Below are 25,847 nucleotides of genomic sequence, written 5' to 3'. Positions count from 1 at the left end.
GCAAATAAAAACCAGTTTGAAATTTCATTTTACCTTAATTAGAACAGCTAACATTAAAAACACATAAAGAAAACAAACAAACAAAAAAAACCAAAAACAAACAAAAATAACCCCCAAACAAATGACAAGAAATGCTAGCATCATCGTGGGAAAGGAGAACACTTATTCACTGACGGTGGAAGTGCAAACTGGTGCAAGCACTGTGGAAATCAGTGTGAAGTTTCCTCAAAAAGCTAGAAATAGGCCCATCACATGATTCAGCTATCTTACTCTTGGTCATGTACAGGAAACACTCCATATCCTGCTATGGAGATACCCACTTGTCCACGCTCATTGCTGCATTATTCACAATAATCAGGAAACGGAAACATCCTAGATATCCATAAACTGATGAATGGATAATGAAAAGCTGATGCATTTACACAATGAAATATTATTCAGTTATCAAAAGAATGAAAAGGGCCTGGAAAGATGGCTGTGCAGTTAAGAGCAGTGGCTGTTCTAGAGATCTGGGTTTGAGTCTCAACACCACATGGTAGTTCACAACCATCTGTAAGTCAAATGGATCTGATGTCCTCTTTTGTGCCCTCTCTGTCCTCTGTGAGCCCTATATACACATGGTGCAAAGACACAGATACAGGCAAAATAAACCTACAAGTAATTTTTAAAAAAGAAAATAAAATAGAAAAATCTCAAAATGAAGAAAAATATGAAATTGGAAGGTAAATGGCTGGAGCTGGAAACGATCATTCTGATGAGGTAACTGACCTTTCTTTGTGGAAGCTAGCTTTAGATTTTCAGGTAGGTATGTTTCACTTGGAATATCCAAAGCGGTCAGGAAAATACTAAGGGGTGTGGCACTGCGGGGGGCTCTAAAGGGAGAGGAGCTAGAAAGCCGTGGAATAAAGCTCAAAGAGGGTGAATGTAACAGGCAGGGTTAAATCGGCATGGGGAACGGGAGAGCAGGGGAGTGGAGAGGATATGGAAAGGAATTAATATGTCTATAAACTTTTCACAACAATTAAATGGAAACCTACTTACTACTATAGAAGCTTACACACACACACACACACACACACACACACACACACACACACACGCAGAGGGAGAGAGAGACCCTATAAAGGTTCACCAGTGCTCTTACTAGACACCACAGGCTAACAAATAAAGAGCTCAGTGTCAGGAATGGATTACTTCTTTTGTAGTTTTGGGCTCCATTGATCCAAAACTTTACAGGCTATTGCCAGTGCTCTTGGTTACCCTCCAGAATTTGACAGCAAGACCCTAGTGCTGAAGATCTGTAGCTGAATCACAGAGCACGGAGATTTTAAGCTGGTATGACTTGGAAGCCTCATCTCTCCTGGTTAGCTTTCACGGTGCTGGGAGGTACCACATAGGCTCCGAGGAGGAAAGCAGTTATCTTACCTGCTGTGAACTCGGATCTACACTAATGACCAGCTGACAAGGTACCTTCACTGGTACAATAGTGGCACAGACAGCACAGGAGTTACAACCACTTTCTCATTCGGGCTTAAGTCCCACACCTGGCGCCATTTTCAGGCCAAGCTTCTCCAGCTGGACAGGTCATAGGCCCCAGTGGAGAACCTCCTACTAGTCTGCTAAATGGACATAGTATTAATTGATCCCTAATGACATCTTCTTATACCTATAGATTTATGCATCTTTCTACCCTCATCTGAGAAGCTTCAATTTTAAGTAGGTGGTGATTAATAAAGTGACCCGCAGCTGGCTGAGGTGCAGAGAATAAGAGGCTGTTGTGGAGTGTTCAGTTCAAAATGAAACATAAGTACTGTACCCTCTCCTCCCAAAGGCTCAGAGAACACAGAGGACGAAGGGGCAAGAAAGACTGTAGGAGCCAGAGGCAGTGAACAAATCATGAAAACAGTGTCCTCTGGAGACAACAGGACAGTCACACATAGGGATTTAAAGTGGACGAGACAGCATGCACAAGCTCAAACCATATCCTACCAAGGAGACAGGAGTTTGACATGAAGTCCCAACCCTAAGCTGGGGAGCTACTGGTGATTAATGGCTGCTCAGAGAGAAAGAGCTAGTTGTCTTCAGTGTTGTCCATAAGGGAGCGTGAAGTTAGATGGGTAAGGAAGCAGAGGTGGGTCTGGGAGGAGACAGGTGAGAGCTGAAGATAGTCAAAACTCAGCTCACTGTATGAAATTCTCAAACAGCTAATTTGAAAAATACCTTAAGAAGAAAAGGGGTCCCATTCATATTAATAGTATATAAATTGTAGATAATATATGTAGAGTAAATTATCTTTTAAACAGAGAGAGGAGGATGGTCAGTGCAGAATATTTTCGTTTGCCTACAAGTTCTGGCCACACGTGACAGAGACCAGCTCGTGTCTAACGAGGCTGCTACTCAAGTTTAAGCAAACAAACGGAAGGTACCAAATCTAAAGTAACTCGATTTTACTGTTCTCAGCTCAGACTCACGCATTATCTTCCTCTTCCCCAACACAATAAAGGACAGAGGGGTCCAGACCCCATGGTAGTTTGGGCACCACCAGGGATCCTTTGCACAATTTTCGGCAGTACTTTACTTTCCGAAGGTCATTAAGTTTCTGCGTATGCACGCTAATTTCTTCTGAAAATGAAGCCCTTCTCTGAACCATGTGGCAGATGGCTGGTCTGAGAACTGCTCCCGCAGCGGACCCACAGCAGCGCTGCTAGCTCGTATGCCTCACCCTCGAGGGGATCTGTGGACAGTGAGTTCTTGAGGAACGCTGACTGAACAACTACAGTATCTGTCTGTCCACTGTAGTGGTACCACATGAGAGCAGGACGGCCAGCTGACTGGCACGCTCAAGCAGCAAGCGGGCCATCCTGGGGCCGAGCACGTACTTGAGGAGTTCCTTCTCCCGCATTTCCAGCTGCAGCATGATGGCACTCAGTTCCATGTACAGGTTGTTAGCGCGCTCAAGCTTTCTCTCATAGTGCTCTCGGATATCCAGGGCATGCCTGTCGATGAAGACACACGGAGCAAGACTGAGAACAAGGTCAGCTCGAATGAAACATGCTCAGTGGTTTACTTCAGAACACTAGCCTGGGGGTCTCTACTTTAAAATTTTTCTTAACACAGTAACTCAGACAAGAAGGAGTGGGACATGGGAAATCTGAACTGTGTGTCTTATCCCAAGGGCCCTCCAGCCACATGGAAAGCCAGACGGGCCACAGATACAGCAAGAACACAGTATACTTTATGTATGTCCATTGCGCACACTGGCACAATCAATACCACATGACATATTCATACGTTAATGGAAAGGATTTAAAGTTAACACCAAGATCACATGCTTATCCATGGCACGGAGCTTATCCGGGCTGGCGTGGTCTGCATGCTTCCCCTCAGATCCAAATGCAAACCATCACCCAGAGGATGACGGTGCTGAAGGAGGCAGGGGGTATGAGACGGAGCCCCTTCATTTCTCCACCGTGTGAGGACACATGCGGGTGCCACAGCATGAAAGGCATCTACACCAGACACTGAATTTGCTGGTGCTTTAATTTTTAACTACTCCACCTCTGGAGCCATGAGCACTACACTTCTTCCATTTCTAAATTGCTAAAGCTAAGACATTCTTGTTATAGAAGCCCAACTGCCTAATGCAGTGGTTATCTTGAGGCTGGGAACTGGAGCTTAGAAACTCCAGGCCTCCATGGGCACTGAGGACAGCAGAAGTGCTCTAAGAATCTCTGTTGTGGAGGGACATAAGGGAGGGAACCAGCCAGAGGAGACTGTAGAAGTTATACATGAAGGGAACCGTGTGTGCACGTGTGTCCACATGCCACGGTATATGTGTGGAGGGAGGAGGACAATCTGAGGAGCTGTTCCTCACCTCACACTGAGCTGGAGGCTCTCTGCTTGCCTCTGCACTGCGCACCCCAGGCTGGCTGGCACACAAGCTTCCCGTCTTGTGCTAGGAGCTCACGGATCACAGACAGCTGCTGTGCTCCACTTTCTACGGGTTCTGGCAACTCAAATTCAGGTCTCCACCCACCTGTGGCAAGGCCTTTACTGCACCATCTCCCTAACCACCATCTCTCTAACTTTTTATTGCTCAGATGTTATTTTTTAACTGACAGGAAAGTTGAACGTGTGTACCAAGTGATATTTTGATACATGTGTTTGTTGTATAGTGCTCAGATCTTCGGCTGGAGAGATGGTGCAGCAGCTAAATGCATGTACTGCTCTTCTGGAGAACTGGACTTCAGTTCCCGGCCCCCAGTCAGGTGGCTTACAACTACCTGTAACCCCAGCTCCACCCCTGGAGCTGATGCCCCTGGCCTCTGTGGGCATCTGCATACATGTGCTTGAGAGACCAAAGAATTAAAAATTCAATAGTTTTTTGAGCTATTGGATTAAAGCACAAGCCTGAACCAAGGCCAGACAGGTGGAGACATGTCCAGCCACCTCAGGGAGGAACCAGCCTTGCTGCATTCTTTCCTGCCCACTAGAGATACAGATGCTAGGAAACTGGTCCAGATCACCACTCTCCCCTAGGAGAGCCAAACAAGGGAAGCCAGACAGTTAATGGTTTGGGGGCCTTCCTACAGCCAATCAGTTAAAAATGCAACATCCCCTTTTGCGTTTCAACCAATAGATGCTTGCCAGGCAGGAATTCCCCTGCTTTGGGCATGCTAGGAGGGACTGGGATCTTTAAATTATCCACCTACCCTGAGATCAGGGCTCTCTACTCTCAACCACTGCGTTGGTGAAGATGTGAGCCCAAGCTCTAGGTTGTAATAAAAAGATCCTCATGTGCTTTGCAACGGACTCGACTCCTGGCAGTCTTTTCCGGGACTCACAAATCAGGTACAACATGCTCATACTAATACAGAATCATAAACATCATTTAAAATAATAAATTAATGAAAAAAAAATCATGGTAACCATGATCCAACAACGATCATTTCTTTATGTTGGAAACATTCCAAACACCTTCTTCTAGCTTTTTTAATTAAAAAAAAACAAAACAAACCAGGAAATCCCAAAGTTAGTGGTGGCTCAGGCCTACAAGCCTTGTACCCCGGAGGCAGAAGAAAGCAGATCTCTGTGATTTCTAGATCTACACAGTAAGATCCAAGCAAGCAAGGACCACATAGTGAGATCTTGGCTCAAGCAAGCAAGCATACCTGAGTGAGGGAGCAAGTGAGTTGAGCAGTCAGTTCCCTGTCACTACCTGCCACCCTAAAGTGCACAAGGGAACTTTCTTCTAATTGTAACAGCATCCCTTAGTCAGCGCCTCCCAGCCCGTCCCTCTGCACACCATTCTGGTCTCAGCTTCTTTGAGGCAGGCTTTTCCAGACTCCCCAGGAGGGCTAACTCGGAGCAATGGAAAGTGAGGGGGAAGATGCGGGAGATGAAGTGGCTGTTCACCATGTTCCTGCTCATTTCTGGGGTGAAAAGAGGGCGGGGTGAGAAGAGGGCGGGGCGACAAGAGGGGCCGCGTCAGCTGACCTGAGCTCCTCCCTGCGCCGGCGAATCAGTTCTTCATCTAATCGGTGTATACAGGTCCCTTCACTTTTGATTTTCTCAAAGTGTTTTTTCACTTCTTCTCTCCATTCGGCCTGAGTGAGGAAAGTTTAATTTTGTGAATGCTATAGTTTCCATCCCTGATGTGTCCATGCGATCCCGTACAAGGCATTTCCCTCTGTGCCTTTGCATGCTTTCCCAAACCTCTAACATGAGCTCCTTCAAAGACAAGACATCCCCCCACGGCTGAAACTGCAAGCCCCGCCCTGAACACAGTGCCTTCTCTTTTCCAGTTTCCCCCCAGCAGTGGCCACTAGAAACAGCACGGGGCACAGTGAGCGCCCCTTCTGGGACAAAAGTGTTCTACTGCAGTCAAGGGAGTGCGGAGGCAGAAAGCCCTGCCGGCTGTGGTCCGCTCTAGTTGATTCCCAGTTATCTTCACATCTGCTGCAACATGGGCTGCGCTTGGGCCAGGAACTGAGCATCCTAGAGGAAGCGCGCACACGGCAGAACACTGCACAGGAATATGGACTGAGAGGGCGAGGAGGGAGTCTAATACACGGACACAGGTCAGCTGAAGCTCTTTCCACTTTTACCCAGTGAACTCTTAAACACACATTTTGGCTTAAGATGAAGTGAGGTATTGTTGTTGATTGTTTGTTTCTGTTTTTGATTTTCCAGACAGGGTTTCTTTGTGTAGCCCTGGTTGTCCTGGAACTCATTCTATAGACCAGCTGGCCTCGAACTCACAGAGGTCCTTCTGCCTCTGCCTCTAGAACGCAGGGATCAAAGGCATGCTCGGGACAGTTTGTCTGTGCAGTTTTTTTTTTTTTTCTTAAATTCACTTAGAAATAAAGAAAGGTGCTGAATTTCACATTGGGGTCAGCAATAGGTCTACCACACACGATGGCAGAAGTTGGGGTAAAGAATTTTAGGCGGAAGCATTTTAGGGAGGATGCCAGGCAGTGGTGGCACACCCCTTTAATCTAAGCAGAGGCAGAGGCAGGCACATCTTTGTGAGTTCCAAGCCTGCCTGGTCCAGGGCAAGTTCCGGAAGAGCAAGGGCTTACACAGAGAAACCTGTCTGGAAACACTTCCCCCACCTCAAAAAAAAAAAAAAAAAAATTAAGGCGGAGATCCAGGGTAGCTATGACACCACCTATCTGCCACAAGCTCACAGAGAAAGGACACTGCGCCCTCCATGAGACACAACTTCCTGGTCAACTTCAGAGGCTGACAAACCTCTGCTGGATCAATAGGACGCATCAACAAGAGCTCCACTTGGCGATTTTCTTGAGCCTGATGTGTGGACCAGCACAGGAGCCTGACAAGGCAGCCTGTGGTGTGTGCCGGCTGTGTGACGGAGGGTCTCTAGTAGTGTGCACTGTCCTGGCACTGTCCCCTCACCTTGGGGAACAGGCTGACAGAGGAACCGCTGGATCATTTCAGCCCTTGATTTCTGAGGAGGTGCTGTGCTGCTTTCTATAGCGTCGTACCAGTTCCGCTCCCACCAACGGTCTGGCAGGCCCCGATTCCTCACATCACCACCGACACTTGTCTTTGCTGCTCCTGCTAACAGCGTCCCATTTCTCAGTATCCACCCGAAGGAATTGAAACCAAGATCTCGAGAAGAGGTTAGCACCCCACCTCACTGCACTGTTCACATCGGCGCTCCTGACTGGCAGCTGGGATCAGGCACTAACAAGGATGGACAGTCGATGCCAAGGGCATCTTGTCAGTAGGTGACAGGGAGCAAGGTCACAGATATAAAAGACTGCTACAGTTAGAGCAAAACCATGTGAGCTGAAACACCCAGTTATTCCTTATGGAGGAGAATAATGACAAAAAAGATCAGCATCCATCTTATTAATCTGGAGAGCTTTTCAGATAAAACATCGAGACAGTAACAACCCAACTCAGGCTGAGTGTTTTTAAGCTTCCTGGCAAGTAAAAATAGCATGTTACAAGCAAACAGTGTACAGGACACCTGTGGTCCTGTTCTCCACTTGACCTTCACCGGGACTCCTTAAGTATTGTTTAGGTGAGTAGATTGGGGTCACACAGCATTAAGACATAGAGTCAGGATAGGGTTTAGAGTAGCCAGTTCATAAATACTTCATTATCATTAGCTGGAGATGGTCTCAATTTCAGACCTGGAAACATATCAGTTTACAAACAGGTGAAAAGTTATTGCAACTAGCTAGCATAGCAGACCAGAGGCTATTTAAGGAGAAATGAGGTTTTGTGTTGGGAGGAAAACATGGAGGAATTAGTGAACAGAATAGATACTGCTATGCTCTGAACGTCTGTGTCCTCATGCCCTGAGACCCCCCAAGGGAAAGGGGTGAGGTGGAGCTTGTGGAGGTGATAGGCCAGGAGGGTATCCATGTTTTAGGGTGGCTAAGCATCCTCGGGATGCTGGGGCTGGCCTGCCCTTCACCATGAAGGACACAGAGGAGAGCATCCTTTGTAAAGCAGGACTCGTGTCCTTCCCATGCCCGGATCTGCAGGGAGCCTGGGCTTGTCTTGGACTTCACAGCCTCAGAACCCTGAGGAATAAATTTCTGTTGTTGACAGACTACCCGTGGACAGTAATTTAACCTGGCAGCCCATGTTAAAGCAGATGCCCAATTCGCTCTTCTCTCCTCCCGCGCCCTCATCGTTCCTCTCCTGGCTCCAGAAGAACCTCTGCAGGTCAGCACTCGCCTCGTTGTGATTATTGACTCCACAATGACAGTGCATTGGCATACTGGGGGAATGATGGAGGCACCCAGTTGCTCTGCACAGTGCTTTGCATATGATAGCATTGAAGGAAAATCTTAGAATTAGACATTTTCCAAATATACATTGTTAAATGGACTGTCTTGATGGCTTTTGACATATCGCTTTCACCAAAATTTGCTTTTCAAAGTTGTGGTAATAGATAGTTTTCTAGTAAAGGAAGCAAAGCTGCGTGCAACCATACCCTACATTTGAAAGATTTCCCAGAGAGCACTGGCTGCTACTCTTGTTTCACAGAAGGATAACATCGTGTGTGTGTGTGTGTGTGTGTGTGTGTGTGTGTGTGTGTGTGTGTGTGCACAGGTGGACAGAAGTGCATGGAAAGCAGAAGAGGGCATCAGATCCCCAGGAGCTGAAGTTATAGGTGGTTGTAAGCCACCTAATATATGTGCTGGGACCTGAACTCAGGTCCTCTGGAAGAGCAGCAAGTGCTCTTAGCTGCTGAGCCATCTCTCCAGCTCCAGAACTTCAGCTTTTAAATTAAGATCTTTAATCGACTTTGAGTTGATTTTTGTCCTTGGTGAGTATAGTGAGAATTTTGTAATTTTTTTAAACACAGAAATTTTATGGAAAATATATTTTCATTTTAATGCCAGGCATGGGGATGAGAGGCTGCTTTACAGCAGGTGACTATGATTTGCCTCATGCACTATCAGAGGCATAGTTTTGCCAGCTTCTGATAGTTTCTTCCAGTGTGTGATGTTTGGAATTCTGGGAACTATGCAGAGGAGAAACAAATGCTAGGGGTCCGAGAGGTGAGGTTGCTGTTGTTGGCTGGTTGGTGATTAGTTGCTGTTTGTCAAGTAATCATGTACAAAGAAACGAGAAGAAGAAATTACATGTCCTGACTGTGAAGCTCAAACTTGCCTCAAGGAACTCGATGCCCCTAGTCAGCAGGAAGTGCTCTAACGATAACAACACTCCCCTTCCCATCTATCCTTCTTTCTCTTCTACCTAGTGTTGGGGGGTTGGAAGGGTGATATAAGGGATGGTAAGGGTGGAAGAGGGTAAGGAACCCACAAAGTAGTAAAGTCCAGTTACAGCTGAGAGATGTGGATCTAATCTTTCGCAGATGGACATCCAGCTTTGCCAGAACCATTTGTTGACTAGATTTTCCTCCCAGTGCATGGTCTCGATGTGGGCGGCCAGAGCTGTGGTTTATTTCTGATTCCAGGGGAATGTGCTTCTATGCCAGTGCCATCAGGTTCATCACTAGGGCCCCCTGGTGTAATCTAAGGTGATACTTCAGTGCCACTAGCAGCATTCTTTCTGCTTAGGACCCTGTGCTCCGCATGCTCCTTTGTGATTCCATATGAACTGCAGGGTGGTTTTCCTTAGCTCTCTGAAGAACGTCATTCGAATTCTGATGGGAACTGCATTGAATACGTAGGTTACTTTGGTTAATATGACCATTTTCATTTCAGTAATTCTGCCAATCCAGGGACACGGAAGGCTCATCATTGCCTAGTGTCTTCTTTAATTTCTATTTTCATTTGTCTTAAAACTTTCATTGCAGAAGCTTTTTCATATACGTAGGAGGTTTATTACTAGGTACTTAGTTCTGGCAGGAGGAGCTATTGCTAATGAGATGTTCTTCCTAATTTCTTTCTCAACAAGTTAACTATTATTTATATTTATAAAAGCTGCTGGGTTTTGTATGTTGATATAGTTCACAACTTTATTGAATGTGTTTATTAAATCTAAGAGCTTTCTGGCAGAGTCTACAGGATCTCTTAAGTGTAGGATCACGGCTGTAAATAGGGATAATTTCATTCGACTTTTAAACTTTAAACTTAGAAATTTCTTTTGTCTTGTTGTTTTAACTAATACTTTGAATAAGTAACAATAACACTGAATAATAAAAGATGGTGAGCACTTTTGTTTTATTTCAGGTTTTAGAGGAACTGTTTTCTGCTTTTCCCCATTTAGTATAATGTAGGCTCCCACTTTGTCACATCTAGTCTTTATTGTTCCAAGGTATGTTTTGTCTAATGCTAACTTCCTTCTCCAGGACTTAAAAAACACATCCACCTATCTATCCACCCATCCATCCACCCATCCATCCATTCAGTGTGTGTGTGTGTGTGTGTGCCAGTTCTCTCTCTCTCTACCACATGGGCCCCAGGGATAGAACTCAGTTACTAAGCTTGGCAGGAAGTATCATAATTCATTGAGCCATCCCACCAGCCCTTCTCTAGAACTTTTGCCATGAAAGCATGCTGAACTTTGTCAAATGTCTTTTATGCATCAATAGCAGTGACCATGTGATTGCTGTTCTTAACATTACCTTTACAGGGTCTATGTATGAGTATGGTTCAGTGGTTAAAAAAGCTGTCCTGGAATCACGGGACTTGAATTCAGATCACAGAACCTGTGTAACAGGTTAGATAGTCCCATAAACGCCAGCAGCGCCACCTCTGAGGTTCGTCTTCCTTTTTTTTTTTTTTTTTTTAAGACTTATTTATTATGTATACAATGTTCTGCCTGCATGTACGCCTACACACGGGAAGAGGGCACCAGATCTCATTATAGATGGTTGTGAGGCACCATGTGGGAGCTGGGAATTGAAATCAGGACCTCTGGAAGACCAGCCAGTGCTTTTAAACTCTGAGCCATCTCTCTAGCCCGAGGTTCGTCTTCTTATTTTCATTTATTCTCTTATTCTGTCATGGGTGAGATAGAATCTTGAAGCAGTTTGTGTTTCCATGGTGGCGGAGGATGTTGAGCAGTTTCCAAGTGTTTATTTGCACTTACAGTTCTTTTGAGAACTGTTTATTCATTCTGTTATCTTCTTACTGACTTTGGTGGTTACTTTTTGTAGTTATTTGTTTTTCTGGATATTTATCTCCTGTCTGATGTGGAGTTGGTAATATCTCTTCACTGTGGTTACTTTCCTTTGGCTGTGCAGAAACTTTTGAATTTTACACTCTCCTGTGTCAGTCCTAGGGTTACTTCCTATGCCATTGCAATCTTTTTTCAGAAAGTCCTTGCTTATTTTTACATCTTCAAGTATTTTCCTTATGTCTTTTTCTCTGGTGCTCTCAAGGTTTCTGGTTTAGCATTATGGTTTTTGATCCATTTTTGTGCAGGGTGTGTGTATGAGAGAAAGATGTATTTTCATCGTCTATATGTTTCCTCAGCACCATTTTTCAAAGAGGCTGTATTTGTTCCAATGTATGCGTTTAGCCTTTGTTGAGAATCAGGTGTCTGGGCTGTCTATTCTGCTGTTTACTTATCTGTTCCTATGCAGTACCACACTGTTTTTCTGCAGCATTGAGATCAGGTGTTACTCCAGCATTACTCCTCAGGCTCAGGATCACTTTGAACTTTTTGATTTTTGTGCTTCCTTATAGTTTAAATTTTTTTTTTTTAATTCTGTAGACAATGCAATTGGTATTTTGATGGGGAATGTCTTGAATTTGTGGATCAGTTTCAGAAATCTAGTTGTCTTACTTAGGGGTGTCTATTTGCTCTGATGAAACATGATGACCAAAAGCAATCGGGGAGGAAAGGGTTTATTTGGCTTACACTTACAGTTTTTTTACATTGTAGTTCTTCATGAAGGAAGTTAGGACAGGAACTCAAACAGAGCAGGAACCTAGTGGCCAGACCTAATGCAGAGGCCATGGAGGAGTGCAGCTTTCTGGCTTGCTTTGCATGCATGCTCAGCCTGCTTTCTCATAGAGTCCAGACTGCCAGCCTAGGGGATGCTACCACCCACAATGGGCCAGGCCCTCCAGCATCAGTCACTAATTAAGAAAGTGCGCTAAAGCTGGATTTTATGGAGGCATTTTCTCAACAGAGGTTCCCTCCTTTCAGGTAACTCCAGCTTGCGTCAAGTTAACATGAAGCTGGCCAGCAGGCTAGGTGACTGCACAAGATTGGTTTTTGCCAATCCTTGCTTCTTGGAGATCTTTACCACCACCTGCTATCTTCAGTCTTGCCTCTTCCCTCTGTGCCTTCACTGTGTGTCTTTTATTTCTCTGCCCAGGCTCTTCTCATTGTGACGAGATCTTCCTCTCTGTTGCTGTTCTCAGCAGGCTTATCTCTGATAACTCCCGTATGTGGATTTCATGGTCTGTGATTTGCTGAGAACGTGTGCTAGATCTAAAAATTTTCTGGAGGAGGCTTTGGGGTCTTTTAAGAACAGGTTCCTGTTGTGGTCAAGTAGATCCCTTGATTTCTTCCTTTCCTATTTGCACTGTCTCTGCTTCTTTCTTGAGTCTGGTCCTCTTCTCAGCAGATGCTTTCCCTGTAAGATCATTACACACTGGGGACAGGGTCTTCAGTGCAGGGTAGATGACTAACAACAGCGCTCACATTTTTATGTATCAGAACCTCACTATTGTCTAATAAATTATTGCAGACACTACAAAACATTTGTTTATGTGTACAATAACTACTGATAGCAGGCTAGGTATTAAAATTGAGAGTTATATACATGACTCTCATATATATATAAAAACATTCTGCTTGCCATCAGAGTCATTATCCTACATCATATAGTTTCTAGAACACTCTGCATATACTCCCAAGAGAACAAGATTAAAATAGTAAGCAACAACTTAATGTTATTAAGAAAACAGTTTCCCTCTCATGGACATACTGAAGGAATCTCATGTTCCCCCTGGAAGTCTCCAGACTGCACTCTGTGGGCTGAGGAAGCCTCTCCAAGTCTTACTTGGAAAAGAAAATTACATTTTCCCAGTAACAGTTTTTCTGATTCTTATCTGTGAAGTGTGTAGATATCTATTTCCCCTACAGGTTGGCATAACTTTTTTTGTATGTTTCAGTTGTGTTAGCCATCACGCATCACCTATCTCGGGAGCATTTTGTCTTGCACAACTGACATGCTGCACTCATTAGCCAGTAATTCCCCACTGCCTCTGCCTCCAGACCCGAAACTACCATTCTGCTTTTTATTCCTTCTTTTCTTTATTCTTCCTTCAGATATTACATACCAACTGCAGTTTCCTTTCCTTCTACACCTCCCAGGCACCCCTCCCCCCCGCACCTCCCCTCTCCACCAGATCCATTCCTCCCCCCTTCAGAAAATAGCAGGCCTCCTAGGGATATCAAGCAGGCATGTCATAACAAGTTGCAATAAGGCCAGGCACATACTCTCATATCAAGGCGACCAGCAAGAGGAAAAGGGTCCCAAAAGCAGGCAAAAGAGTCAGAGACAACCCGCACTCCCCTTGTTAGGAGTCCCACAAGAACACCAAGCTACACAACCATAACCTATACGCAGAGGACCCAGGTCAGACCCACACAGACTCCCTGATGGTCAAGTCAGTCTCTATGAGCCCCCATGAGGCCTGCTTGGTTGATTCTGTGGGTCGTGTTCTTGTGGTGTCCTTGACCCCTCTGTCTCCTACAACCTTCCTCCCCTTCTTCTGTGGGACTCCCTGAGCTCCAGCTAATGTTTGGCTGTGGTCTCTGCATCTGCTCCTATCTTAACTATTTTTTTTTTTTGCATGTAATTTAGCCTGTTTTTAGTCAATAAATTTATGTAATACAACGTATCTTCTGAGAATAAATCCTTGAAACATTATTGGAAGCCACTGCAGAGATGGATTTCACATCACAAAATACATTTTAGAAGCGTAATAACATTAAGTGAGAAGGAGCCATATGTCTAATATGAAATTTAGTACTAATTGTTCAATTCTAAGCTGGGTGTGTGGTGCAGGCCTGAAATTCCAGATAGTTAGATGCTAAAGCAGGTGGGATCCCATTTTCAAGATCTAGCTATGCTACAGAGCAAGTTCAAGGCCAGCCTGGGCAACTTAGCAAGGTTTTATATAAAAACAAAACAAACACAAGCAACAAAAGTCTGAGGTAGAGCTCAGTGGTAGAATGACTGCCTAGCATTTAAGAGGCCCTAGGTTCAATCCCTAGTGTTGCCAAAATAATGATGATGGTGATGATGATGATGATAATTTTGTACACACAAAGGTATAATTTATGGTAATCATGTTCCTTTATTATTAGTACCTGTGATCTTGCCTGGGTCTGGTTAGGGATAGAGAACTTGTCCTCATATCTCATCGCTCTGTATCTATAGTAAGAGTGGGTAGAACATTTTCACTCAATAGCCATAACTCTACCCTTCACTGGCCCCATGCCCTTACAACCCACTCTGTCATCAGTCTCTAGAGTCTATTCTGGTAGGCTGTGACTTGCTTCTGCCAGTGTGGCACTATGGCAGCCCTGATGCAATGCAGCAGGATAATCACCTGTACTGGGTCTTGCTTTCTTGATCCATCTGTCACTCTGAAAACAAACAGGAGTAAGGAAGCCTGAGCTAGCCTGTGAAGAAGCAGTGGCCACAGGGAGGACAGAGGAGCTCCAGCTCCTAGCCAGATGTCAGCACACCTGCTAAGGAGGCCAGCCACGTTCCTGCTAATCTGGGATCTGAGACAGACCTCCAAGTAAACTCATAGCATCACAAGAACTGCCTAGCTCAAGCCACGTACAGACTGGTGGGCTAAATGAATGCTAGTTTTTTACGTTTAAATTGTGGGAAATTTTAGTATGAAGGCTAAAAGATGTGTTAGGGCCTAATTCTGCTGTGTCCCTGTCTGGTCCTCAAGTTCCCACTTCTGCTGTTCAGCTTTTGAGCATCAAAGTGAGCAAGGCCTTCATGAAGAGAAGCAGTGGCACTGACTCGAATACAGGCATGATGAAGCCTTCATACCCTCTCTCATTCATTCTTCTTAAACATCACCAGGATTCGCTGTCACCTCTGCCAACTATCATAATTATGGTTTCACAAAAAATAGGGTCCTATGACTGCTGCAAGGTTAGTGGTGCTCCTCGGCTGTCTGGTCACAGGAGGTAGGAATGTGCTTGCCTACCTGAGACTTGAAGTACGTTTCTTGTGGGGTGGCAAGCACATCCGCAGACGCGATGTCCAGGTGCATGAGTGTCTGGCGGAAGGACGGCCGGTTACGAGGCTTACTCTGCCTAAGAGAAAGACAGCGTGGGCATCTCAGAGGTTGTGGTGGGGAGATGGGGTGAGGGTGGGGATGCGGATTTATTCTGCTCTATAAAACACATTTTATTCCAAGAATTGCTATGTCTCAGGCAGCTTAGATGTGCGGACGTGCAAAGGGAAAGTGCAGCTAGGAAATATTGATGACATGGAAAGTTAGGTCCATGACCTGCTGGGAGCAGTGAGGTAATCCTAGCCATCACGTGTTAGGTCAGAGAACCATCTCTAGCCATTGCACCAAACCCCATACTTATATTCTGACCAGTCACACACAACTCTATGAGTAGGGGCTGGCTCTACTTCATACATCCGGATTTCACAAGTAACACAAAGTCAGAGCCAGGATTTGAAGCTAAGGCTCTAAAATTCCACAGCTCCTGTCATTCCACCACAATGTGGTTCCTTCCAAATACCCTGTAGAGATGCCTCTGCTCTTTTAGAGAAAATTTAATAGCTTTTTAGGCAGAAAGTAAGAGAGAATAACAGAAGAAATGCATTTCTTACCATGTCTGTTTCATAAGGATTTTGAATCCGTCTGGGCAAGTAGAAGGAACTGGGAGATGCAAACTGTTGCTCCCAACACCCCAAATGATGGCTGAAGAGTCCACATCCTTGTAGGGGATCTCCCCTGTCAGCAGCTCCCAAAGCACCACTCCAAAAGACCTGCAGCAGGCCAGGACACAGAAGTCAGTTCAGAGGGATAGAATCACACATTAGCTCTTTTAAGGGCCAGGTAGATGATGCATGCTTGCAATCTCAGCACTCAGGGTCTAAAGTGGGAGGGTCACGAGTTCAAGGACAGCCTGGGTACAGCCTGGCTGTATGGTGGGACCTACATCATCAAGAACATGGAAATAAGCATGGAAATGCTGTTTAATATATTTTACTCAAAAAAGTAGAGTCATGCAATGCATTTCATAGAGCCTTCTACACTAAACTGTCATTCAAAGTAACCTTCCAGTTTTCCAGAGTATGTTCATGGAGATGCCTCAGAACTGATACTGAGTCAGACCTTAGATAACATGAAACCAGAACCAAGCAGGAGTGAAAAGCATGAAGGAAAAGCATGGAGGGAATAAATCAGGCGAAGGTGGGCGGGGGCTTCCAAGATGGTCAGACTCACCATATGTCAACCTTTTCAGAGACAGGCTCATTCCGGATCACCTCAGGTGCCATCCACGCAACTGTGCCAGCAAAGGACATCTTGGTGCTCTTATCACTGAGCTCCTTAGATGTACCAAAATCTGAAATTTTGACTGCATCTGTGTGAGTCACTAGAACACTTTGGGAAGAAATAAAGACAATGAACGGATCATTAATACTAATGAGAACTATGAGTATGAGCAGGACTGGCGCTTCACCAACCGCCCTCCACCCTGCAGAGCTCAGCTGACAACTCCCATTGCCCTTGGGCATCACACAGAAACCTGCACCTGCCAGGCAGCTCAGCCTCCACCAATTGCAAATGGCAAACTGCATCACATTGAAGGGCTAAGAGGAGGGCTAAGTCTTCTCCATGCCAAGGATGAATACTAGTAACAATGTTCAAGAGGGTTCCATACAAGACACGTCCTGCTTCTCACATGATGGGTCCTGGAGCAAGCTGCTTTTGCCAATCTTAAAGGTGTATACAAATCAGAATACTGATAAGCCCCCACTCCCACCCCACGCTGGCTCTACCTGAAGAAACTCCTTCAACATGTTAGAATGTTAATGAGTTAGGGTCCTAGGCCCTAAACAATATAGGGATCTATTTCTTACAGCCACTGTGAACCTGGCATCTGCTTATTTCTTCTTGTGTTATACTTTCAGAAGTTCAAAGCCAAATGTACAGTCAGATAACTGCACAGAACCTGTGGCATAATCTTGTGAAGATGTCTCCCTACCTCCCTCTCCATGACAGGGACTGAATCAAGTGCTCCACCACCAAGCCATATTTCCAATCTGCCTCTGTCTCTCATTCAGCCATTTTATTATTTGCGTTATAAACATTTCTGAAAGTCACTTAAATTTTTTTAAAAGCATAGGAAAACTGAGCCAGACACTGGTGGTGCCTTTAATCCCAGCACTTGGGGAGGCAGAGGCAGCAGATATTTGAGTTCAAAGCCAGCCTGGACCACAAAGAGAGCCCAGGACAGCCAAGGCTACCCGGAGAAACTCTGCCTTGAAAAATCAAAATCAAAAACAAAATGAAAACCAAAACAAACAAAAAATAAAACCCCCCAAATCAAAACAAAATAAACTATAGGAAAACAACAAGCTGGGGTTTCAAGTGGGAGAAAATGGCATTATTTGATGTGATGAAAGATGAATATTTCAGGTAATAATGAAGTTTACTGAATAGTTGCACAATTCAAAAGCTACAGAAAGGGAAAACCTGAGTGAAGTACCTGGACACATCCCCCATGATGAGTGATGAGTTTGACTCCAGTGCTATCATGTGTAAACAGTTGCCCACTGTGGGATTGAGATCAGATGACCTCAGCAAGACTTGATAAAAACTCCTGATTTTGAAATAAGGAAACAAAACAGGTGAACAATGAGCTGAGAACTCACTTCGGTGACTTGAGATCACGATGTATAATTTTGTGGAGATGGAGGTAATTCATCCCACTGGCAATCCCCGTGGACCAGTCCACGAGCAACCGAGGTGTGATCTTCCTGCCAGCTCTCAAGACCTCATACAGCTGTCCATGGGCACAGTACTCCATGATGATACAGTAACATGGGGCCTGTGTGCAAACACCCCTTTGAAGAAAACACATGTAAGCACATGAAGACAGACAAATATACATGTATACATATCTCTGTCTCAAGAGTGTTTAATAAGTCTAGGGCCAGATGGAAGGAGAGGGGGACACCCCCTCTCAGCGGACTCGGAAGAGGGCAGGGAGGAGATGAGGGAGGGAGCGGAGGATGCGGAGGGAAAGAGGGAGAGGGCTACAGCTGGGATACAAGTGAATGTATAAAATTATTTAAAAATAAAAAAAAGAGTGTTTAATAAGGGCCCACTCCTTATCCAAAAGGTATAAAAATTCATATGGATAACAGTTCTTGATTCTTAAATGAGTTCAGTATCTTTCTGGCCTACTAATTTCTCTGGTAAGCATACTGGCCACTTCTTTATTCTTAAGTCTAGACAGCCAAAAGCTGTGCTAATCGCATGGTTTTATGTGACACCATGCCACTTTTAGATAAATACTACTCTCTTCTGAGGCCTGGACAGGCTGGATGCCCCCCCTTTTTTAATCATTAAAATAATTTAAAATATTTTTCTTTTAAACATAAACAGATTTTATATGTAATGTACAGAGGGTTAAAATAAAGTATCTCTGGTTTTATGATTGCCTATTAAATTTTAAATTACTCAGATTTAAAATAATTAAACTGAGGATGTAAATAAATAGAAAAGTAAGAAAATGGAGCTGGGCATGGTGGCACATGCCTTTTATCCCAGAAATCAGGGAAGAAAAGGCAGGCAGATCTTCATGAGCTCAAGGTCAGCCTGGTCTACAAAACAAGCCCAGGATAGCCATGGCTAAACACAGAAACCCTGTCTTGGAAAAAAAGAAAGAAAAAAAAAAAAAAAAGAAAATGGGGCAAATTTCTATCTTTCATATAGTTGTGTGAAAACATTTAGAATAAAGATGTTAGTTCCACTAATTCCTGTATCTTCCATCAAACTTGATTATTCAAGTCCAAAAGGATTTTTCCTGTCTAAGTAGCCATGAGGTTTATAGGCCAGTTTTCTCTGCTCACACAGACTGCACACTCTGCAAGGGGAAAGGTCTTCAGGGTCTTTTCTATCAGGCTAGGAGGGTCTCAGCCAGTCCTTGACAAGCTAAACTTCACTCCAGCTTTCACAGCTGATAGGCCCTCACAATTACATCAGGAGACATCAGGAAGAGAGTGCTACCAAGGAAGGAGCTATTGTTTTTCAAGCCCATTTCTGGGTTTTCTTTTATGTGCACGAAATCACCACAGGATAGACTTGACCTCTTTCATGTTTACAGGGAAGGCTCAGGTGACGGTGATTTATTTTACCATGACTAATCCATCCACTCTGTAAGTGACAATGCCTAGACTCTAAGCTAGTCTAGCTTCAAAGCCCAGGCCCTTGCTCTTCCCCTATTATACTCTGTGTTTTAAATTTCGGTAGAAGCAGTCGGATTGGGGATTCCTATGTTAACACCATTAGTTCACCAAGCTGGAAATACTATTAACTTTACATAATACTTCTGTTTTCAAGATGGACCCTTTTGATAACTGTGCTCAGCCTCTCCAGGGAAGTTACTAAGGCACTAGGGACCAGACAGACAGAGTCTTTAGCTGCTTTCCCATTTGTGCCCTGTCTCTCCAGCTGCTGCAAGTGGAGGAGGGATTGAAGGTGCAGCAGGAGGCACTGGCATGCCCCAGCAGCAGGCTGTGTGTCAGCCTTCACTTTGCCTGCCCTCAGGTGCTTAGCAATCCCAGCAGCCACAGTCAGAAAAGCCATCCCAGAGCCGTGGAACTACATACCGAATCCTAAAATTCACTCCGGAGTATATTTTTATGCACACAGCCTAAACAAGCTCTAGAAAAATAGTACTTTTTTGTCCCAGAATGGAATGGTATCACACATTTCACTTTCTGCAAGAATGAAAATCCCACACCAGTTAGAACTAGGACAACAATTAGCTTCATATCCTCTCTCACACAGTTCCAGCAGTCATCCCCTGCATCAGCCCCTCATCACCCAACACACCCTTTCTTGTTCTGTCCACAGATGATACTGGACCTGCATGGACATTTGCTTATATACATGGATATATGGGCTAGGGTCTGTATATGAGGAAGAACAATCTTTTTTTTTTTTCTTCTCAAATGGCACAGAGATATCAACTACTCTTTTACCATTTTCTAGGATGCCTAGAATTCTTTATTTTTAATGGGAAAAATTTAAATGTATTTTTTTATATATATAATTTATTTAACTTTATTTTATGTGCATTGGTGTGAGGGTGTCAGATCACCTGGAACTGGAGGTACAGACAGTTGTGAGTTGCCATGTGGGTGCTGGGAGTTGAACCTGAGTCCCTTGGAAGAACTGACAGTGCTCTTAACCACTGAGCCATCTCTCCAGCCTCTTAAATGTATTTATGAAAGCTCAGTGAAGTACAAGTGAACAATAACTACAAATAGTTATTTATCACTGCATAGAAACCACTCAAGGAATAATGTAATGCATGTAAGAATACAAGGATAAAAACGGTCACATGGATTCAGCATCTACTCAAGTGTCACACACAGAGAGACGGCCTAACAGGGACACTTGTGACATTTTCTTCTCACTTTGACAAATGAGAAGTCATCATCTACCTGCCTTCCACTGTGACAAGGCTTCAAGGCAGCTAGAAATAACAGCTTTGTCACCACTAATTGCTACCTTCTCTTCTCTTGGGACTGAATTTTATTAGAAACAGTCAAGTTGGGTTTTCCTAAAAGAAAAAAACATAAGAAAAATGACTATTGTTTCTTATCTTGTACTTTCTTTCTGTGTGTGGTTCTTACTAACTTCAAAGGAATCTACAAGCACAGGAAAATGTGCTAAAATCCAACCCTGCCTTCCAGATAGTCTTGAATGTGATTCACTGACCAAAGCAACAGATGGCACAATGGCTAGATATCCTCAGTGTGAGGGGTATAGACTCCCTATGTAGGGGGCGTTTAAGGCACTGGGTCCCCGCACAGCTCCTCAGACACAACAGTACTGGAAGATGTGGCATGAGGGTGGGCAGCGCTGAGTGGGGAAAATGGTAGGAAGGAAAAAGACAAATCACTGGGTCCCCTCAGGATACATTTCTACCATTTGTTCCCCAGGCATACTCCTGGGAAGCTCTTACCAATGATGCATGGCTTACTGCACAAAGCCCAAAGGCACGCTACAGTTGGTCCTAGTGATCTGAGTTTCAAGGCTCTTGGCCCATGAAGGAAAGAGCAGTGTACAGAAAGCATGATCATTTCAGTGAAAGAAAACGGAAGAGAGAAGATGGTCTCTGTCTGTCTGCTGAAAATAATCCTTCTGTTAACTCAGAATTTATTGGCTCTGAAAAAATTATGGTTATCATCTAGCATTTCATTTTCATCAGGGCAAATGATGGTAGAATTATGACAGGGACTGTCCTCTGCACAAAGTCACCTCCCTCAGCCTCAGTACCCCAGCTGGTGCATCTCCTCTTCCCACATCCTTCCCTTGCTGTAAGGGCTCTCATAAAGGAACCAAAACCACATCCCATGAAGCTGGACGCAAGGATCAACTCTACTGCTGCCTTCAGGGATATGAGTCCAATTAAGATATGAGCCAATCAGTCACATGGCATCTTTACTTCATGACAGTAGTTTTATAGAGGAAAAGCCTTTGGAGCTGCTGGGGAAAGTTGCTCCTGAGGTAAGGAGGGAGAATATAAGTTTTTCCATGTTTGCTAAAGCCTCCTTGTTAGACCATACTATCTCTCAATCTCTCAGGAGTTGTCATTTCCCATCTTTTGTTCCACTTGGGCCACAGTTCCTGTCCTTCATTCTTCCTTTTCTAAGGCCAATTCCCTTCATTTGTCCAGGCTTGTGGGATGATGGCACAAAGACCCACAAGGGAGGAAGCCCAGGGAGGCTGAGGCAGAGGTGAACACAGCTGAGCTGGTGCAGTGGTGACCCACCTTCCAACTTCAGTGACTCCCACACCTTTACCTTTGGCCTCGTCAACTAGGACCCTTCTCGAACTGTGGATTGTAAACCCGTGTGGGGTCACACACCTAATGGTAGGGGTCAGGAAACATTCAGCAATGGTAACAGGCCTCTGAATCTGTTGCTCATTAGTAAAATTAATCAAAAATCAAACGCACAGTGACTCTGCACATCACAGCTTCACGGCAGGCCTGGTCAGCCACATGGCACCAACAAACACTGTAAAACCACAGCTCCGACTAGAGGCTGCATGCTACAGAGTGCAGTTTTTAACTGTACAGATTTCTGCTCCTACAGAAAGATACTAATTTCATTTGGAAAACAAAAACTTTTAGCATTTTCTTGTCATCCTTCTTCAGCATGTAAGTGCAAATCAGTCTACCTTTGGATTGTACTGTGTCAAAATGCTTATCATTTACTTGCTGTGTATATGTATGTGTATGCCTGTGCATGTATGCATATTGTGTGTGCAGGTGTGCAAATGTGCTGGTTTACAGAAGGGGGCCAGAGGTTGATATTAAGGCATCCTTCTTGATTACCTCACCATATTTCTTGGGACAATGAACCTGGACCAGACAGTCTGGGACCACAAGGAATACGTCTCTGCTCTTCTAGCCCTGGGCTTTCCGGCAAACACCCTCACATCTAGATTTTAGGGAGCTAGGTCCTCAATTCAGCTCATGTAGCAAGCTCTTGCTTTACTCACTGGCCATCTCCCCAAAGTGCTTGAATCTAAAATTACTGTTTGGGTTGCTGACTTGAGATTCATAAAAAGCTATTAAATTAGTTTTACCTTGTGAATAGGACAAAAATTTACAGTGATTTCAGACAGCCCTGATCAGACCTCTGCCATTTTGTACTATGTATTTGTGTGAGTGGTGTCCTTAGCACGGACAGCTATGAAATCAAAGTATCAGGCAACTCTGTAACACATTGGAGATATTCTGTATCCTACAGCATTAAACATTCAGCCAAGACTTGATTCTTTCTGCAAAAACAAACTGGTGCACCCACCTGTTAGCATGCAAAGTTCCTTGGTGTTTAATAAGGGATCAGATTAAAGGCACCCTGGAGAACTGTTAAAACTAATTTCTCTGACTCAATATTAGTAAATGCTTGCTTATATGGGCAAGAAAGGGCTGCAAACAGAGTTTAAGAAACTCTGGATTCGTGCACATACTTGAACTCAACTGCTTTGTGAAATCAATGCACCACCATGACTCTGTAACTGGATTTAGAAAGCCATTTTGGCATTTCTAGGAAAGGGGTAAAGGAGAACCTATGGCTATAGTATTGAAGCACCTATCTTTATAAACTTACTACTTAAGAAGGATGTTAATAGGAACCAATAAACACATGTCACACAGGGAAGACTGGTTACATCAGGTCAGATGCCAGAATTGTCTTAACTGAACCTCAGGATGTTGTTCTGAATTACGAGAGGATCATCATATTGATGAGGCTGATCTACAATGTCTGATAGGGCTTTCCCTTCTTCACTCTCTGGCCCATAGGCATCCTGTGCAAGCAGCAATGCCCTTGCAAGATGAACTCCTAGAGTAAAAAAAGCTTGAGGGCATGACTCAGGCTTACCAGTCCTTTAGCACTGTGCTGAGCTTATCAAGGCTTTGTGAAATATCTTCCAAAGCAGGAACTTATGTATACACAGTGGAGGGGCAAGTAGCTCTATTTCTCTAAGTCCCCAAATAAAATCATCAACTAACTAACTAACTAACTAACTAACTAACTAACTAACTAACTAACTAACTAACTAACTAACTAACTAAGCAAACAGCCGAGCAAAGCAAGTATCAACCTGCTTGAAGGCAATGTGTCCACGATAGAGGAATAAAATAGCTCTATTTCTCTAAAACCAGCCCCCCCCCAAAAACCCCATCAACTACCTACCTACCTACCTACCTACCTACCTACCTACCTACCTATCAACCAAGTCAGCAAACAGCCCAGCAAAGCAAGTGCCGACCTACTTGAAGGCGATGATGTTAGGGTGCTTCAGTTTCCTCAGATGCTTGATGTCCGTCTCATTTTGTTCTCGAACCTTCTTGATGGCCACCTCCTCTGCTCGGAATTTGCCCAGGAAGACAGCTCCTTGGGCTCCACTACCCAGCCACTGCAGCTCTGATATCTCCTCAAATGGCACTTCCCAAGTATCTAGGCACACAAGGAGAAACAGCTCTGAGTTCTTGGCTGGGAAGCTACCCTGGTCTTAAAAAGCAAATGAGATCCCTGATGACTGCATCCATTGGAGAATAGGGAGAGTCACTCAGTATCCAGGAGAGAGAGGCACCCCTCTTTCAACTCTCTCTCAAGTCATAATAAAGTTCTCATGACACTGGCTAAAGCTTGACCATGATGTAACCGAGAGTGCTCCTGACGACTGCGCCATCGCTCCAGTCCTCATACTAGAACTGTATGGAATAGAAAAATAATTACAGTGGATTCTGAGCAGCAGCTAAGACTCTGTCCTATTGAAAATGAACAGATGGCATGTAACAGTCACCCTCTCAGGAATATACACTACTCACAAATGTGAAATTGCCGAAGGAGCAAAAGACACCATGTGAGATTTGGGGGGACTGCAAATTATAGGATAGACTATTTAAATATGTTTAAGGGATTTTTGTTTTTTTTTTCCCAGTGGCTCTTTTATTATTATTATTATTTACAATTTATTCACTTTGTATCCCAGTTGTAGCTCCCTCCCTCATCTCCTCCCTCTTCCTTTCCTATCCCTCTTTCCTAGTCCACTGATAGGGAAAGTCCTCTTCCACTACTGCCTGACCTTAGCTTAGGTCTATCAGGACTGCTGGATCCTCTTCCTCTTTGGGCTGGCTAGGTCACCCCATCAGGGAAAAGTGATCAAGGAGCAGTCAACCAAGTTCATGTCAGAGGCTGTCTCTTCTCCCCTTACTAGGGAACCCACATGGGGACTGAGCTGTCTATGTGCAACATCTGAGCATCAGGTCTAGGTCCTCTCTATGTATGGTCTTTGCTTGGTGCATCAGATTCTGCAGTCCCCCTTTAGCCCTGCAGGGTTTTTGTTTGTTTGTTTGTTTTTGGCTTTGTTGGTTTCCTGTGTGGTTCCTGTCCCATCTGGTTCCCTTCTTCCATAAGACTCCTTGTGCTCTGCCAAAGTTTGGCTGAGTCTCTGCATTTGCTTTGTAGGCTCTAGTCCTGTTCCCTCTCTTTTACCACTTCCAGTGTTTATCCTGTTTTCCCTTCTGAACGAGAATTCCATTTCCTTGGAAAACTTTTTTCCAACCATTTACTCTGATGTAGTGTCTATCCTTGTTGCAGAGGTGTGTTTCTTGAATGCAGCAGAACATTGCAAATGATACCACGTGAGATTTGGGAGGACTGAAAATTATAGGCTAGACTATTTAAATACGTTTAAGGAATTTTAAAAAAATTAGTTTTATTATACTGTGTGTGTTTAGTTATTATACTGTGTGTTTATTAATAACTAATAAAATTTAGTTATTTTACTGATTTTTGAAGATGGCTCTGTGATAAAGACACTTGCCATCAATCCTATGGATGTAAATGTGATTCTGAGTCCCAGTAAGGTAGAAGGAGAAAACAACAAGTTGCTGTGGCATACATGTTCAAACATGTAAATGCATGGGCACACACACAAAATAAATAAGTAAATGAAAATTTTACTCTTTATAGTCATGTCAAGTTTATTTTGGTATAAGGTATGAAGTTGATGTAAATTAATTTTTACTTATATAAATATTTAGTGATTTGTTAAATAATCCTTTCTTTTCAGACTGCTTTATAATGTTTATACTATAATTACCATATCTTCAGAAAC

General features: G+C 44.0%; 1 protein-coding gene across 7 annotated transcripts in view; it reads right to left on the bottom strand.

Annotated features, from left to right (window-relative positions):
• The window catches only part of Map3k13 (mitogen-activated protein kinase kinase kinase 13), a 146,046-nt gene that overhangs the window by 17,256 nt on the left and 102,943 nt on the right, over window positions 1-25,847 (bottom strand). For all 7 annotated transcript variants that reach the window (XM_055624878.1, XM_055624879.1, XM_055624876.1 and 4 more), the window contains 7 exons: window positions 23,998-24,181; window positions 17,846-18,037; window positions 16,413-16,571; window positions 15,794-15,952; window positions 15,153-15,261; window positions 5,497-5,606; window positions 2,880-2,996 (listed from right to left, as the gene is read on the bottom strand). In XM_055624878.1, coding sequence (XP_055480853.1) covers window positions 2,880-2,996; window positions 5,497-5,606; window positions 15,153-15,261; window positions 15,794-15,952; window positions 16,413-16,571; window positions 17,846-18,037; window positions 23,998-24,181 — 1,030 coding nt within the window. The remainder of the gene's footprint in view (window positions 1-2,879; window positions 2,997-5,496; window positions 5,607-15,152; window positions 15,262-15,793; window positions 15,953-16,412; window positions 16,572-17,845; window positions 18,038-23,997; window positions 24,182-25,847) is intronic.

Source organism: Psammomys obesus, unplaced genomic scaffold (assembly GCF_907164565.1).
Source record: "Psammomys obesus unplaced genomic scaffold, mPsaObe1.curated_primary_1811, whole genome shotgun sequence".
Taxonomy (NCBI): Eukaryota; Metazoa; Chordata; class Mammalia; order Rodentia; family Muridae; genus Psammomys; species Psammomys obesus.
This window is presented reverse-complemented; position numbering and strand designations above follow the sequence as displayed.